Genomic DNA, 18,646 nt, shown 5'->3' with positions numbered 1-18,646 from the left:
TTTCTTTGTGTCTGTGAGCCAAAATTACTTCTCCCCAATTACTAGGTTTATATAAACACCTCATTGATATGGTGCTTTCATATGCTTTCTACTCTTCATCTTGTTTTTCCTTACGATAATCTTCTGAGATCTGTCAGTATTCCTGTTTTTCAGACAGCGTCATACAGGGTTATACAGATATAAGCCATATATCATTTTCTGGCCACTTTGGGATTGCATGGATCTGCTGGGATTTCCAGACCCCAGATTCAAGGTCCACTCTGCCCAAAATGTCTTACTGCGGAAGACAAGTCTGAATTGTCCCTGGGCCTGACTACATGTGATGTAACAACTCAGAAATCGCATTGTTATTTTTTAAAAGGGAAGCAGGGGATGTTATCAGTATTGCAGTGTATGGGGAGGTTTAAGCCTTCTTGCCATAGCTGCAGTCTCAGTGAAAATCACGCACATATACTGTGGCAATTATCACTAGGAAAAAACCTACCATAGACACCAGTGGGAGCCTTTTTTCTAATGTTAATTGATGCACTGGGTGAGCAGGGCAGTTTTTACTGAGCTGGTTGCTGGGATGGGAAGCCTTAAATCTCTTCCCTTCCCTGTGTGCTCCTATCTCTGGCACATGGTATTCTTTACTGCTTGGAAAAGGAAAGTATCCAAGGGTACAGGGTAGAACAGCTTGGTAAAGCAAAATACTTTTCCTGCTCTAAGGATTGCTCTGGAGAAGGTGAAATGTGCCATCAGTGGTGGCTTTTTTATTCTATAAAGAATTAAATTCAGCTCCACTCTTTGCTTCTCCCTCTATAGAAGGAACTGTATCCTTGTCAGATATGGAGACCACAGCCTACTTTTTGTTGGCTGTCCTTTCGACACCAGAGGTGTCCACAGATGACATCAACTATGCATCTAAGATTGTGCCTACTCTCACCAAGCTACAGAACCCTTATGGGGGCTTTACATCTACACAGGTAACATCAGCAGCTTCCCTGAGGGAGAGGGGGTTACCAGATATTGCTATTTGAGTGTACTGAATGCAGGGGTGACTTCAGAAAAAAAACTAGCTTGGTGGAGCAAAGGGATGGAAAGGATAAATGAGCAAGGATTTAATCCACCTGAATGTACTGTGCCTAAAAGCTAGGGAAGTGGGAAATACTTAGGGGGCATGCACTATGTTCTTTGAAGTCAACCCTGAATATGCCCCTTGGAACGCACATTCTAGCAAAGGGTTAATGTTTAAGTGGATTTTCAGCAACAAGAAATCCATCATACGAAGCTCACTATGTTTAATGACTGCAATGGTTTGGTAGGAGCAAGACGTGGTGGATAAAAATTTGCTATTGTTGGTTAATGACAGTAATAGTCTGTGTAGTGCCATCAATGCTACATGGCACTCTTCAGAATGACACAACAAAGCAAAGTTGAAGACCCTGCTCCAAAAATCTAACCCTTGGCAGAGGGAGATGAAAAGAAAGTAGGGAAGGGAGGAAAAGCAGAGGCCAGACAAAGTAAGAGGGATGACATTTGAGTAGGTACAGGTGCATGTTCTTACATTTTGTTTCAGCTACATGTACTTGTGCTTTTATTGTTCTCCCTTCTGATCCATGGCCTTCAACCTTGGATCCCTTGTTAGTCTTTTACCTTCCCTAAGAACACCCGATTGGTCTTCAACAAAACATTGACCCAGGCCTTAGTCCTTCATGAAAGGGCCAGCCTTTGCATGAGACCTGGCTCAGGGAGAAGGTCTGGTGCTGTGTCAGCATAAGGCTGGTGGGCAGGGAGGTAGAGCTCCTGTGATTCGTAAAATTCCATCTTGCCCACTAGGCAGGTTGCCTTTCCTGTTTGTTCCTGTTGCTGGGTAATAGGAACAAACTAGGGATCCTGTTGGTATATTGTCCACCCCACTGATTAACACAATCCCTGGTTGAGCTAATGATCTGGAGCAGCCCTCCATAGCTTGGTGACCGAAAGATGTTTTGGACTGCAACACCCATCATCCATAACCAGCAGCCATGCTGACTGGAGCTGATGGGAGTTGGAGTCCAACAACATCTGGGGGACAGTGGTTTGTGGAAGGGTGGTCTTGAGCATGGTGTTGGGAACCCTAAATTATTTAGTTTGGATGCAATAAACTGTTAATCTCTTCTCTCTCCCCCAAGCACTTCCGAGGCAATCTCCCTTTCCTACTGTGTATCTGTATACTGATAATATTGCACCCCAAACCCTGGATGACCACACTTGGTGGCAATCCCTGGATGACCACACTTGGTGGTTTCATTTAGATGTTCAACAACACAGGGGATAAAATAGGACACTGTGGGACTGCAGACCATTAATACCAAGAATATGAGTAGATATCCCCTAGCACCACCTACTGGAAATAGCTGTCTATGTCTGAGTGGTGCCCCGGAAAAGCAGTGCTGCCTACAGACAACTCAGACCTATCAAAAGCTGCTGAGATTTCCAGGAGAATCAACAAGGTTGTACTCACTTTGTCTCTCTCTTGGTAATAATCATCTCACAGAGTGACTGAGGAATGTTTCAGAGAGACCAAAGCAGTTTCAGTGCCAAACAGGCCTAGACTCCAATTGAAATGGATCTAGAAAATCAGTTTCATCTAAGAGTGTCTGGAGTTGAGCTCGCTTGATCTCCTTCCCCAGAAAGGGGGTATTAGTCACCAGTCTATAGTAGTTAAAATATTCTGGAAGTTTTTTTCAGGATCAGTCAAACTAATGTATCCTTTAAGGAGAATGGACTTTACCATCTCCTGGATCCAGCTAACCGTACCAAAAGTACTGAGAAAAAAAATTATTGTAAAATCCACTCCAGATTGCACCTGATATGTTTTGAGCAAAATAGCTCTTCTTTAGTTTTGGTGCACCTTGATTTCCAAACCAGGTTTGATCCTTGTTTGTAATATTGGCTTCCATACAAATCATAGCTTTCCTATTTGGACAAAACTAAGATCAGATGTTTTTAATCTCCATGTACATATGTGTGTGTATGTTTATGAGCCCAAGGCTTCTCACGCTTGTTCCGTTAGCACCAAACTATGTCCCGATGCCAGGTCAAAATATATTCAATGACAAGATCTCAATATGTGTTTAAATGTGCCTTGTCGATCTCTTCTGCTCCTTCTGCTCCACATCACACCTGAGATGACTGTTGGCTTTCCCCACTAGAACACAGTGCTTGCTCTGCAGGCTTTGTCCGCATATGCAGCCTTGACCTATCGTGAGACAGAAGATGTAAAAGTGCTGGTAAAATCCAGTGAGGGCTTCCAACATGACTTCCATGTGGACAAGAAGAACCGGCTGGTGCTGCAACAAGCCTCTCTCCCAGAGGTTCCTGGTCAATACAGTGTGGAGGTGTCGGGGAATGGCTGCGTCTACATGCAGGTGAGCCAGAGAAATCGTAAGGGGGAAGGAACAAAGGTAAAAACAAGTCTTGCCTTTGATCCACAGGGAGTGGAATTGAAGCACAGACTTTGGCAGCCTCTCTTTTGAGATTGGCCCAGGAGAGAAAATGGCTAGGGGTGTCTTGGATCCTGAGCAACTCTGAGAAAATGAACAGAGAATTCATGTTTGCCATACCTGGGTAACAGACAATAAAACATACTGACTGTAGCAAGTTTGAAGGGAAAAACAGCTCCTTGGTATGCAATAGTACATAATTAGCAGCTGGAGGTTCTTGTCATGGGTGTAAGCACAGCCAATAGCATAAAGAACTAGACAAACAGAGCATAACTTGATCAATGCCTAGTCATCAAGAGGTTCAACATCCTACCTGGTGAACATGAGGTGATGGAACACTTATTGATTGTCCCATATGATATATACGAATAGTGATGTTGGGCTGAATATTATTTTCATGAGGTGGGGATGTGGCACAATTCAGGTAGAATTTTGGGGTGTGGGGGTGTGGCCTTACCTTTAAAGACAAAATGGCTGGGTTCCCCCCTCTTCTTTTACCAAAAGAGAGGGGGGGGGCTTGTCTCCACTTCATGCAGTGGTTTGGCTTCTCCTAAGAGCCTGTGAGAGTTCCTGGGGCAGAGTGCGCCACAGGTACAGCACTACTTTATGATATAGCATTGTTTTTGGGCAATTTTGTTGTGGGTGGGCAGATGACTATCTCCATTGATAACTTTTATTCCAAAGAAAAACAGTCACAATATCAATCCAGAATGTCCCCTCAGTCCAGATAAGGGCCTTGTGCCAGTCTGTGGCCAGAAATTTCCCCTTTGGCGGCTATTTGCTCTTGAAGGTACTATATAAATACTATTTACTAATAGCAAACTCATGCTCTGAGAACCAATGCAAAACAGCACCACCCACACTCAAGCGGAAGGTATCTGTGTGTTTGGGCACACCGCAAGTTTTGCAGAAGTGTGTGTGTGTGTGTTAGGAAAAAACCTCTAAGAGGAGAAGATCCCCCAACACAGGCCATGAGGAGGACTGAGCATGCTCATTGGGCACAGGTTGCAGGCTGACTGCTGGGAGAGAACAGAAAATGGGGTGGGTGGGGAGTGAGGATTTTATTTATTGAAAAGGTTTATTATCCTACTTTTCCTCTCACAAAGAAGTGCTCAAAGTGGCTTATATAGATGCAAACATAAAATAAAAACAACCAGAATCTCAATCAATAAAAAAGCAAAGCATAGAGTAGCACGACCAGTACATTAAACAGAAACAAAATACAAATCTTCTTTAAAAGAGGAATCCTTTCAAATGCTTGCAGAACACGAATAGAGGGAGATAATCTAACCTCCTGGGGCAGGGAGGTCTGCATACAGGGAAAGCCCTCTTGTGCATTGCCTCAGAAAGCAATGGCATGCACAAGAGCAACCGCTGTTCTTAAAGGGACGGGCAGATTCATAGAAAGGGAGATGGCCCTTTAAGTATACCAGCCCTGAGCTCTTTAGGGCTTTATAGGTCATAACCAGCATCTGGCACTCAGAAATGGACTGAAATAGACTATTCTGGAAGAGAGCATGGCTGGCTGGTACCACGGACAGAAGCACTCCACACTGCAATATTTTGTTGTAGGTCCCATTTATGTGACTTACCCCATTTTTGACAGTGACAGGCAATTATATAGTCATTAGGAAATACAATTGCTGGTATACAAATGGGAGAAATCACTAGATGGAGACCTGATCTAGCCCACAAGAGTAGTAATCTACACTTAAAACACCACTGTAGCAGACACATCCCTTCTTGCCCTTCCCACCTATGCCATAGGTTTGTATGACTAGGAAGAGCCTACCTTGCCCATCCACACCATTTGGGGCAGAAAAACCCTGTCCCAAGAAAGCTAATCAAATGATGCAAGAGGATGGGTAACTCTGGGCCAGTCAAGATTCCTCAGGTGGCATTTTCAGCTCTGAAGCCGCAGTTTGTCAGCACCTCATAGGCTTTCATTTTGAGCAACAACTGTTACCCAGAAGATATCAGCAGCTCAGAATACAGCAGTTTTTTTCTCCCACATAGACTATTCTTCGATATCATGAAGCACCTCCACAGTCTGAAGCTTTTGCTTTGAGCGTAGAGACATCACCAAAGGAATGCAACCAGGCTTCCAAAGAACATTTTGATATCCTCCTCCAAGTAAGGTACAGTACTTTTGCTAAGCTGATTCTTGAGGAACTCCAAAATTACAATTCTTGGGAAGCAACTTGTGAGGTTTTGGGAACGTATGAATAGTTTCATGTCAGTTATAAAAATAAATTCAACATCCCACCCTGCCCCTAGCTGGAGTTCCCCTGGGGCCCCAGGTTCAGAAGCACTGTCTATAGCTAAGCTAATAGACATAATGGAGTTCATGGACACTGGCTGCCTGTTTATTTTATTTTATTTTATTTTTCTTCTTGAGCTCAGAGAACTATAACATTTTGCAATTCATGTAGTTCAGTGTTATCTCATCATTTTGTACTGTTTCTAAATACAAAGTATCTGTGCCAGGATCTGTTCTATAATCCAGTCTTCATTGTTAGTCTTTCTGGGTTTCTGTAAAAAAAATAGCACACAATTCCAAAAGGAATATTGGGGAGACTGGGTTAGGGGGACATCAGTGTCCTCTGTGATGGAGAAACTGTCAGCATTCATATTCTCCTACACCTCAGGGTGCCCCTTGCTGGATCGTCACCTTGCAGTGGTGAGTGGGCTTGCGTATTCCAATGAACCCTGTGAGTGATGCTGTCGGGAGTCATGTACTCCCAGCAGGGTCACCCATGGCGGTAAGGTCAAGGGAGAGGAACCAGACAAAGAACGATCCAAGAAAGTCCTCAATGGCAGAACAGGCGGAGGATAATAATGTGTATGTTACAACGGCTGTGAAGGCGGATGAAGGCTGCAGCAGATAAAAGACTTCCAATCATTGTGGTATCCATGTCATTGGATCAAAGCCTTTTTCTGTCAAGATTGTGTGTTGATCGTTGTGCGCCAACCTCCCCACATAAACGAATTCACACCCAGGCGTCTTCCAACTAAAATAAAACAAAAGTCCTGTGGCGATCAGTGAATGGCAACAGGGGCAGGACTGTGAAATCCAGAAGCCCCTAGTCATGGACTGGCACATGGGCGGTGGATACAGACTCAGTCATCCTGGCTCAAGGACCGAGGCAGTTGAGTAGTTCGGCAGCTGTATCCACGACTGAGCAGTCCTATTCAGGATCCACTCTGCTCACCCCGTATGGGGAAGGGGCTAGAAAAGGTGCCCTAAACATAGGGCTTATCCAAACAGAGTGGGATAATCCATGGTTTCCATATTCAGTTTGTCATCTGATAGTCCTCACTTTGCCTTTTATTTTATTTATTTATTTTATTTATTTATTAAATTTATATACCGCCCGACTAGCAATAGCTCTCTGGGCGGTGAACATAAAACAGCATAAAAATACAATAAATAACAAAACAATACTAAAATACAAGCAACAATCCAACACAATAAACATTTTTAAAATTAAATCAGTGTAACTTAAAATGCTTCAGAGAATAGGAAGGTTTTGACCTGGCGCCGGAAGGAGAGCAGAGTCGGCGCCAGGCGTACTTCCTCAGGGAGACTGTTCCATAGTTCGGGGGCCACCACTGAGAAGGCCCTAGATCTTGTCATCACCCTCCGGGCCTCCCTGTGAGTTGGAACCCGGAGGAGGGCCTTCGTAGCAGAACGTAGTGCACGGGCCGGTTCATATCGGAAGAGGCGTTCCGCAAGGTATCGTGGTCCCGCACCGTATAAGGCTTTATAGGTTAATACCAACACTTTGAATCTAGCCCGGAAACATATTGGCAACCAGTGCAAGCTGGCCAGAACAGGTGTTATATGCTCGGACCGCTTGGTCCTTGTCAGCAATCTGGCCGCCGCATTTTGCACTAGTTGTAGCTTCCGAACTGTCTTCAAAGGTAGCCCTACGTAAAGCGCATTACAGTAATCCAAACGTGAGGTTACCAGAGCATGTACCACTGATGTAAGGTCCTCTTTACTCAAATAGGGACGTAGCTGGGCTACCAACCGAAGTTGGTAAAACGCATTCCTAACCACCGAGGCTACTTGAGCCTCAAGTGAGAGGGAAGAGTCTAAAAAGACTCCCAGACTACGAACCCGGTCCTTTAGGGGGAGTGTAACCCCGTCCAGGACAGGGTATATATCCACCATCCGATCAGAGAACCCGTCCACCAACAGCATCTCAGTCTTGTCTGGATTGAGCTTCAGTTTGTTAACTCTCATCCAGTCCATTGTCGACGCCAGGCAACGGTTCAGCAAATCGACAGCCTCACCTGAAAAAGATGAAAAGGAGAAGTAGAGCTGCGTGTCATCAGCATACTGATGACAACGCACTCCAAAACTCCTGATGACCTCTCCCAACGGCTTCATGTAGATATTAAAAAGCAGGGGGGACAAAACTGACCCCTGCGGGACCCCATATTGGAGAGCCCGCGGTGTCGAGCAATGTTCCCCAAGCACTACCTTCTGGAGACGACCCGCCAAGTAGGAGCGGAACCACTGCCAAGCAGTACCTCCAACTCCCAACTCCGCAAGCCTCTCCAGAAGGATACCATGGTCGATGGTATCAAAAGCCGCTGAGAGATCAAGGAGAATCAACAGAGTTACACTCCCTCTGTCTTTTTCCCGACATAGGTCATCGTACAGGGCGACCAAGGCTGTCTCAGTGCCAAAACCGGGCCTAAAACCCGATTGAAATGGATCTAGATAATCAGTTTCATCCAATAGCGCCTGGAGCTGGCCAGCAACCACCCGTTCCAAGACCTTGCACAGGAATGGAACATTCGCCACTGGCCTGTAGCTGTTAAAATTGTCTGGGTCCAAAGAAGGCTTTTTCAGGAGTGGTCTCACCACTGCCTCTTTCAGACAGCCCGGGACCACTCCCTCTCGTAAAGAGGCATTTATCACTTCCTTGGCCCAGCTACCTGTTCCATTCCTACTAGTTTTTATCAGCCAGGAGGGGCAAGGATCCAGTACCGAAGTGGTTGCACGTACCTGTCCAAGCACCTTGTCCACGTCCTCGAGTTGAACCAACTGAAGCTCATCCAACAAAACAGGACAAGACTGTGCTCCGGACATCTCACTAGGATCTACTGCTATAACTTGAGAGTCTAGGTCCTGGCGGATACATGAGATCTTATTCTGGAAGTGATCGGCAAACTGATTACAGCGGGCCTCCGATGATTCCACCGTGTCCGGAGGGTTTGAATGGAGAAGCCCCCGGACAACTCGAAAGAGCTCCGCTGGGCGGCAAAGAGATGATTTAATAGTGGCAGCAAAATGATGTTTTTTAGCTGCCTTCACTGCTCCTACATAGAGCTTAGTCGAAGCACTAACCAGCGCATAATTGTATCCATCGGGAGTTCGTCTCCATTTCCGCTCAAGCCTCCTCCTATCTTGCTTCATCGCTCTCAGCTCCGGAGTATACCATGGAGCTGTATGAGCTCTACACAGGAGAGGGCGTGCAGGAGCGATCGTGTTTACAGCCCGGGTCATCTCCGTATTCCACAGAGCGACCAGGGCTTCAGCAGGAGCGCCAGTCCTATCAGCCGGAAAATCCCCCAGAGCCCTTTGAAAACCTTCAGGATCCATTAGTCTCCGGGGGCGGACCATTTTAATAAGTCCCCCACCCTTGCAGAGGGAAGAGGTTACTGAAAGTCTAAACTTCAGCAAGCAGTGGTCTGTCCATGACAAAGGGAGTGTTGTAAAACTCCCCACATCCAGATCACTTTCCCCATGCTCAGTAGCAAAAACAAGGTCTAGAGTGTGCCCCGATACATGTGTTGGACCACTAACATATTGAGACAGCCCCATGGCTGTCATGGAAGCCATGAAGTCCTGAGCCGCGCCAGACAAAGTGGTCTCGGCATGAATGTTGAAATCCCCCAGTACTATTAGTCTGGGGGACCTCAACAATATATCCGAGACCACTTCCGCCAGCTCAGTTAGGGAAGCCATTGGGAAGCAAGGTGGGCGGTACACCAAAAGGATTCCCAGCCTGTCCCTCTGGCCCAACACAAGGTGCAAACACTCCAGGCCGGTAACTGAATGAACATGGTGCTTGGTGAGTGAGATGGAACTCTTATAGACGACAGCAACCCCACCTCCCCGACCCTCAGATCTACCATGATGCTGAACCAAGTACCCCGGTGGGCAGAGCTGAGAGAGACCAACTCCTCCCTGCTCACCCACCCAGGTCTCGGTTATACATGCCAGATCGGCTGCCTCATCCACAATCAAATCGTGGACGAGGGAGGTTTTATTATATACCGATCTGGCATTTAATAACAGCAACTGGAGATCTGAGAGTTGGCTGACAGGACTACCAACGACCTTGCGGGTGTGGGAAGGACCGGAACAAGGCACAGCCACAACATGTCTGGACCGCGTTCCCCTTACCTGGCACGTCCTTCTCACAGCGCCATACCTTCCTTTGCCCGTCACTACGGCAATTGGGGCCCCCTCAAGTCTCCCCGCCTGATGGATAAAACTCTCTCCGAAGCACATAATACAACTAAAATATACAACAATTAAACGTATAAAAACAGCTATATATACAGCCATATATACAGCATATAAACATACACACTCACTCAGACATACATTCATATAATCAGGCACCCATTCATCTCAAATTGCATCAACACACCAACAAAAAAGTAAAAAAAATAAAAAAATAAAAAATATATAAATAAAAAAAAGAAAGAAAGGAGCAGCACAGCAGCAGCAGCCTCTCCTTCCCTTGGGGCGATGCTTTCTTTCTCCTGCAGGGCCTGCGTCTCCCAGGCCACCTCAGCCAGCCGGCTTATGTATCCCTCCAAAGAGGGACAGGTGGTAAGAATCAGTCCTGGCTGGCTGGGTACCTGGGGCCTGGTCCTGCCAGGCAGAAGTCCCTCAGGGAAGGGTGGTGGAGGTGGAGGTCCCACAGTAGCAGTAGCAGCAGCAGCACAGCAGCAGCCTCTCCTTCACTTGGGGCGATGCTTTCTTTCTCCTGCAGGGCCTGCGTCTTTCCCAATTAAAAAAAAAGCTTTTTTGCACCCGCACCCGCAGCGGTAAGACCCCTACATTCTTTTTGCTTTTTCCAAGCTCCACCTCTAAAACCTCCCCCTATCAACCAATTGGTCAGCAAAAAAATGACGTATGCTCCTCTCCCCCTTTGCAACGAAGCACAATACGGCTGTAAAGGAGTTCTCGCCTGGGAAGGAAAGGCTGCTGGTCGGTTTCACGCCTGCGTTCCCAGGGAGAATGAAATTGACAAAACTTTCCGGAGCAGGCTTGAAACCAACCAGAAGCCCTTTTCTTGTTTGCATTTGCGATATTACACTTAAACGAATGCAAACAAGAAAAGGGCTTCTTGTTTTTGCATTTGCGATATTACACTTAAACGAATGTATGCTTTTCTGCCTTTATTGATATTTAAGAAGATACACACGCTGGCAATGCACTTATTTCTCCAAAAAAGCAAGAAACGTGTCACCCCCCCACCTTCTCCCTTTCCTTCCCACTGAGAATGAAATTGACAAAGCTTTCTGGAGCAGGCTTGAAACCGACCAGCAAACCTTTTCTTGTTTTATTTGCGATATTACACTTAAACGAATGTATGCTTTTCTGATTTGAAGCAAAACCCCCAGCAAGTAGAATGAAATTGACAAAGCTTTCGGAGGCAGGCTGAAACCGACCATCTCCCCCTTTCTCACTTGCTGTGCATTGCAGATCTCACCCAGAGCGGCCACCCAGTTTGCAGGCTGGCAAAAAATAAAATGCATCTGCACAGTAGTTGCAGACCCCCCCAACACCCCACCATTGCAATGATTGGTTCAATTTTCCCGGGCTTATTCTTGCACATGCACAAAAGTGCAGATACGTGATTGGCTGGAATGAGGAGAAGGGGCAAGGGGAAACACCCAAGAACCACCCATCAGCTGTAAAGTCGGCGATATTGCATCCTAACTCCTGAAGGCACAGCGGATGATTCCTGATTTTAAACAGCAAATCACATTTTTGCCGGTATTCCAAGGAGCGGATTTAACCCGCGAAAATGCGTAACAGCGCGAGACGTCATTTGGACGACCGAAAAATAATGAACACACATAGCGGGCGTGTCAAACTTTTTGCAGTCGTCTGGATGAGCCCATAGTCTGCCTCATCTCTCTCCCTGATTGGATCACCATGTCCAGTGGGGTCACCACTTAGCGGTCGCAAAAGACAAATTTATTTTTATTTATTTAGTTTTTTTTGTATTTGTATACCGCCCCATAGCCGAAGCTCTCTGGGCAGTTAACAGTAACTAGAAACATTAAAAACAAATATACAAGTAGTTTAAAACAACTTTAAAAAATTTTAAACAATAAAAAACACATGCTAAAATGCCTGGGAAAAGAGGAAAGTCTTGACCTGGCACCAAAAAGATAACAGTGATGGCGCCAGGCGTACCTCGTCATGGACATCATTCCATAATTTGGGGGCCACCACTCTGCCTTGTTGCCACCCTCCAAGCTTCCCTCGGAGTAGGCACCCGGAGGAGGGCCTTAGATGTTGAGCGTAGTGTACGGGTGGGTTTGTATCAGGAGAGGTGTTCCATCAGGTATTGTGGTCCCAAGCCGTGTAAGGCTTTATAGGTCAAAACCAGCAGCTCGAATCGAGCTCGGAAACATACAGGCAGCCAATGCAAGTGGGCCAGAATTGGTTTTATATGTTCGGACCGTCTGGTCCCTGTTACCAATCTGGCCGCTGTATTTTGCACAAGCTGCAGTTTCCGAACCATCTTCAAAGGCAGCCCCACATAGAGTGCATTGCAGTAATCTAACTTGGAGGTTACCAGAGCATGGACAGCTGAAGCCAGGTTATCCCTGTCAAGATAGGGGCACAGCTAGGCCACCAACTGAAGTTGGTAGAAGGCACTCCGTGCCACCGAGGCTACCTGAGCCTCAAGTGACAGAGATGGTTCTGGGAGAACCCCCAAGCTACGAACCTGCTCCTTCAGGGGGAGTGCAACCTCATCCAGGACAGGTTGGACATCCACCATCCGGTCAGAAGAACCACCCACTAGCAGCATCTCAGTCTTGTCTGGATTGAGCCTCAGTTTATTAGCCCTCATTCAGTCCATTGTCGCAGCCAGGCACCAGTTCAGCACATTGACAAATGAACTTTGGAACATGGAATATATGGACATTGCTGGACAATACATATAGTGGACATCCTGAATGCAGGACTGCCATCATCGTGAGGGAGTTGAGATGTTTTGATACTGACATAGCAGCACTCCAAGAAACTCGAAGAGCAGTAGAGGGACAATGGAAGGAAGAAAAAGGAGGTTACATCTTCTTCTAGAAAGGACTGCCCGAACAAGAACGATGAATACATGGAGTAGGTTTTGCTATTAAAAATGATCTTGTGAAGCTCTTGTCAGAAGTTCCTACTGGCATTAATGAACGACTTTCAACTCTCCGATTGAAACTCACCAACAACCAGCAGGCAACTATTCTAAGTGCTTATGCACCAACATTAGATGCTGATGACGACATCAAGGAAATTTTTTATACCCAGCTGGACACCATCTTATCAGAGATACCTAAAGAGGATAAAATTATCCTCCTGGGCAAGTTCAATGCAAGAGTTGGGCGTGATTTTGATTTATGGCCAGAAACCATTGGGAAAGGAGTTGGCAATAGCAACCTGAATGGAATTCTACTTCTGACTAAATGTGCAGAGCAGAATCTTGTTATTACAAACACACTGTTTCGCCAGAAAGATAAATTTAAAACATCATGGAAGCACCCTCGGTCAAAGCACTGGCATCTCCTGGATTACGTAATTGTCCGTGCCAGAGATTGTCGTGATGTACTCCTCACCAGGGCCATGATGAGTGCCGATGACTGCTGGTCAGATCACCGATTAATTCAATCCACTATGGCCATTAATATCATTCCTCAACGTAGGCTCCAAGGTCATTGGTTCAGTCAAAATCTGGCTTCCTGTAACCTGAGTCCATTATCCTCCATCCTGCACTCTGGAAGAATCAAGAAGAGATCCTGGCCCTTCTCTGTGTGGCAACCTTTCAAGTACTTGAAGAGTGCTGTCATATCTGCCCCTCAGTATACTAGTACATATTGCCAACTTATTGTTTGTATCTATTTTAAATATGATGGTTTGAATGTTAAGATTTTATCATTCAGCTTTACTTTCAAAACCCAAAGTGGAAGCTAAGAAGCCTCTAGAAGCGCTGACTCAGAGGACTGTTAGATTGTAACAGTTAGATTGCTGCCCTAGGCTCCTGCTGGAAGGGTAGGATATAAATCAAATAATAAATAAATAAATTGTAAACCTGCAGGTGGGGCCTGTCTCTATGGTGCTTTGTTTGGAAAGTGCTTTCAAAATGAACTTGGAATGCTGCCTCAGTCTACAAGTAATGAGAGATTTCAGGAATTCCAACACATATCTCCAGTTACCCTCATTCCAAAGAAACCAGCCCAGGATATAAGAATTTACACCATTTTTATTTAGAATCATAGAATCGTAGAGTTGGGAGGCATCTACAAGGCCACCGAGTCCAACCCCCTGCTCAATGCAGGAATCCAAATCAAAGCATACACAGGTATACATAGAGTGGCTTCGGCCAGATAGGCGGCCTAAAAATTAAATTATTATTAAATTATTATTATTATACTTCAGCACAAAATGGAAGGCTCACAGCATTGACCCTCCAACAGATCCTGCTCCCGCATTAGATTTCTAATGTGAATTGGGTCCACTGCAACAGCCTCTCTTCTCAAGGCAGGAAGAATCTGGTGCAAGCAGAGATGTTGCAATGGGTTGTATTTGTTTATTTCGGTACAAGACCAGCAAAGCAATGGGTCTACTTATGTAAGGGAAATTGGGGATGAGGCATGTGCACGGCAAGAATCTTCTGAAGTGACTTTCCTCTTCCCTGGGAATCCTTTCACTGGGGAAATGATGCTATTATGATTGACATATGTATATTCAGAGGTTCATGTCCTCTGCGGATGATGTCTTCCCTCTTTGCAATCCTTTGAGGTGGGAGGAGGGAGTTTCTCCTTAGATCCATGTAAGGGGAAGGGAATGGGGGTAGAAATATGTGTGCCTGAGGTCACACATTCTCTGAGGCCAGCCCCCTCAGTTTAGGCTCCAGGCGGAATGGAAGCAAGGGATAGGCTCTGTCCAGGCTCTATACTAGGGCCTCTGAGGCTTTGTGGTTGCCAGCCACAGCCACCCAGATTCCAGTCTGAGAGGAGCACTGGGCCCAGATGGCTGTAGCCAGCATTTTGTCTCAGCAGCAGGTTTGGTGATGGGTCCCATTGGTAATCATCTCATGGTGAGGCATTAAACACTTCCCTCACACTGTTTGCTTGTGGGAAAAGAAAGGAAGTTCACTACTGGGTTCCAAACTTTCCCAGAGGTTTAACAACTGCCTCCCTTATGAAAACCTCTTTCCCCTTTTTCCCTTTAGCTACACAGGGACACGAAATACAACCAACATGGTCTTGATAGAGGTGAATATGCTGTCTGGATATATTCCTGTGAAGAAGTCTGTGAAGAAGGTAAGATAATTTCGATTGTTTTCTCCCCATCTTCAATAATTTTCTTATTTTAGTTGTTTTATCTGACCACATTGCTACACAGAGTCACATGGATAGCTTCTAAGACAGGGTGGAGAACCTCTGGTCCATGGGCCTACTTGGCATGCCAGGCCTCCCTGTTCGGCACATGAGGCTGTTTTGGGGAAGCCATGCCCACCTGCCTTACTCTTTTTAAAAATAGATCTGCAGGCCTGAAAGAGGATAAGGACGGGGTAGATGAGGGCAGGACTTCAAAAGAATCATTTAAAGTGGCCTTCTGATTGTTCCGGTGCTAGAGCAAGGTGCCCTCTCAACCACTCATCAGCTGATGAGGGAAGCATGCGTTGCTCAAGGAGGGCAGCATAGGAGGTGGAAAGGAGCTGTGTGGGAGGCTTTGAAAGCCCTTTGCGATCCTTTCCATGCTTCTCCTTTGCACCTCTGATATCAAGGGTGCAAAAGCACAGGAAGGATCACAAAGCCCTTTCCCTCACTCCCCCTTTCAACCTCCAATTTCTCAGGTTGAAAGGATCAGAGTGGGGTGAGCTTTGCGAGTAGGGTTGCCAGGTCAGAAGCATCCCAAATACTGAGATTTCAGGGGCTGGCCCTAGTGATGTCATTAAGCATGTTACATTAAGCATCAACCACAGTTGCTTGGAGCATACCAGTCAAACAAAAACAATTCTGTGACTGGAAATTAAGATAGAAATCTTAGCTAAATGAGGGTGTTCCCAGGTTCATCTGAAGTGACAGGCTCATTCCTTCTCATCTGCTTAGGGAGCCTGGGTAGGGAACATTTAATCTAACCTACTTACTTCTGGCAAGAAGGGTTTAAGTGCCCTCAGGCCAGGCCAATCACCAGAAGACCACTGTAGGAAGAAAGCCTAGTGTTATGAAGATGTTAGATGGGAGCAGTCAGGAGTAAAAATGGATGCCCCCGAAGGCTGCCATTCTAAACATACTTACTAAGGGACTAAGCCCCAAACTCAACAAGATTTACTTCTGAGTAGATATTGTTAGGATTGTGCTATTGCTGAGGCTTGACTAGGGATCCTCTGCAAAGATACCAATATCCAACCAGGGCTGGCAATCCTGTGCCTGGAATGCCCTGACCCTATGTACGTACATGACCACCCTACATGGCTGCTCTAAACATCTTTACAGACTTGACCCTTCACTTCAGAAATAGATTTGAGAAATGAGTAAGAGGACGAAGATTCTCTACCCCTTTCTGTCTATCTTGTGGGCTGCTATAAACTCACTTTGACAGCCAACCCAATTCCATTGAGCAATAATTGACAAAGAGAAAATACATGGTTTGGTCTACCTTCAGAGGCAGTAGACTGGGAACAGCAGCAGTTGAAGCCAGACTTCCCAGTATGTGAATTCTCTTTTACCACTAATGAGCAAGAAACAAACTATCATGGAAATAACAATGCATCAGTGGGTTTAAGGAGGTTGAGCTGAGTGCATGGAACTACTGTTGTTGCTATAAGGGAGTGAGTTCAGAGATAAATGAAATGGAAATAGAAAAACAAAAACAAAAGACAGTGATTATTTCCTAAATGCAATACCATACCAACCACAAGATTCATGTGACTAGGTGAAAACTCAACATCCCACAACCAGTTAGTGTTCCTAACCAAAAACCAAAACTAAAAAAAACTGGTAGCCACTCAGCCAAGGTCATAGAAATCTCCATGCAGCACTACCTGACCTGGGGGCTGCAGTTCGTGCAGAATGCTGTGGAACAATTGCTGACATGAGTGAGACCCTGTCAGCACATAATACCTCTGCTCTGAAATCTGTATTGGTTATCGATTCGCTACCAGGTCAAGTTCAAGCTGTGCTTTCCATGTTATGGGTGCCATATAGTACTTGTTCTGTTGTTGTAAAAAATGGATCTTTAGTGTGGCAGCACCTACACTTTAGAACTCCCTGCCTATTTACATTAAGCAAATGCCTTCATTGTATTCATTTTGGCACCTGCTAAAAACATTTTTGTTTAGGCAAGCCTACGCAGGCATGTAGAAGCTATTGTTTTTTATCTGTTTTTAACTCAAAGCTGGTTTTAATATTTTGAATGTTTTTAAACTGTCGTTAACTGTTTACCAGTGATTTTATTAATTCCTTCTGTAAACTGCTTTGAGGTTTTTTACAATAAAGTGGTATATAAATGCTGTAAGTAAAATACATAAATAAATTTCAGAGTCACCGTGGCCCTTGGGTCTCTTTTCTCTTTTAGGAACAAAGTAATCTGCCTTATACCAATTCAGGCCATTTGGTATTATCTAGCTCAGTACTGATGACACGGACTAGCATTGGCTCTCCAGGATTCCAGGCAATAGTCTTTTCCAGACACTGAGTTTTGGACCTTTGCATGCAAAGCATGTGTACTACCACTGAGTTACACTCGTTCCCCTGTTTAAGAAAGTATCTTTTTAAATTGTTCTTTTCAGTTCACAAATGAATGCACAGCACACCTAGGGCAGATCCACACCATGCATTTATAGTGTATTCAACATACATTTGAAGCACATGAATCCCACCACAGTGGGAACTATAACTGTGAAAGGGAAACTACACTTCTTTGGGGGAAGTTATGTGCTTTAAATGCGGGTTGGATGTGCTTTAAATGTATTATGTGGATCTGCATTTCTTCATAAACTTTGCCTGCGTATAAATCATTTTAATTAATTTTTTAAATGGAAATGGGCTACAAAGTTTACTTGGTGACCATGGGCTACTCACCATCTCTCAGCTTAATCTGTCCCTCAGGGTGAAAATAACAGAGGGGGACCATGACTACCTCAAGCAAGAAGGGCACACTTAAAATGTAGAGGAAATAATAATGTACCACCATAGTGTAAAATCAGATATGTATTGAGACATAGTATGAAAAAATATTCATATAAGCATGACAGTCAAAGATGTTATTTACACAACCTGTAAAGATATTTACAGTGCAGTCCTATGCATGTTTACTCAGAAGCAAGTCCCACTGTATTCAGTGGGGCTTATTCAAACAGGGAAGCATGCACAGGACTACAACTTTAAATGATATGTCATTCACCCAACGCAAAATTCAGAATCATGCCACTTTAAGCTCTTTTGCAACTGTTTCATGATTATTGGATTTTACATGGATTTATTGCTTAGTGTGAGCTACTTTGGTTTCCAACCCTACCTCACAGGGTTGTTGGAAGTATACAGACACTGCAGATGTAAAAATACATACACCCCCTACAATAGTTTATTGTCAAAACCAGTTGGTCATTGCAGAACATTTTTTTAATCAGTAGTAGTTTCCTACCAAATAAAAGCAGTGACACCTAAGAAAGCACTGCGTAATTGCTTACAAAAAAAGGGTTTGGAAGAGGAGAGAAAGATTTACAATGCAAACACAATTCTTTGCTATGTTCACTCAAAAGTCCCATTGATTCACAGCACAATCCTAACCATGTCTACTCAAAAGTAAGTCCTATTGAATTCAATGTGGTTTGCTTCCGGGTATGTGGAATTAGCATTGCAGCTTTACTCCCAGAAAAGTGAGTATAGGATTAAGTATAGGTCCCAGGCTA

The 18,646-nt window shown here is 45.0% G+C and overlaps 1 protein-coding gene across 5 annotated transcripts in view; it reads left to right on the top strand.

Annotated features, from left to right (window-relative positions):
* Positions 1-18,646, top strand: part of LOC133363794 (alpha-2-macroglobulin-like protein 1) — a 178,864-nt gene that overhangs the window by 146,258 nt on the left and 13,960 nt on the right. For 4 of the 5 annotated variants that reach the window (XM_061583281.1, XM_061583270.1, XM_061583261.1 and 1 more), the window contains exons 30-34: positions 805-965; positions 3,177-3,392; positions 5,484-5,605; positions 14,960-15,050; positions 17,311-17,406. In XM_061583281.1, the coding sequence (XP_061439265.1) occupies positions 805-965; positions 3,177-3,392; positions 5,484-5,605; positions 14,960-15,050; positions 17,311-17,406 (686 nt within the window). The remainder of the gene's footprint in view (positions 1-804; positions 966-3,176; positions 3,393-5,483; positions 5,606-14,959; positions 15,051-17,310; positions 17,407-18,646) is intronic. The other variant, XM_061583300.1, reaches the window with a different exon arrangement.

The sequence above is a fragment of the Rhineura floridana genome, chromosome 1 (assembly GCF_030035675.1).
Source record: "Rhineura floridana isolate rRhiFlo1 chromosome 1, rRhiFlo1.hap2, whole genome shotgun sequence".
In the NCBI taxonomy this organism is placed as follows: domain Eukaryota; kingdom Metazoa; phylum Chordata; class Lepidosauria; order Squamata; family Rhineuridae; genus Rhineura; species Rhineura floridana.
The sequence above is the reverse complement of the archived record's forward strand: the minus strand, read 5'-3'. Positions and strand labels throughout refer to the sequence as shown.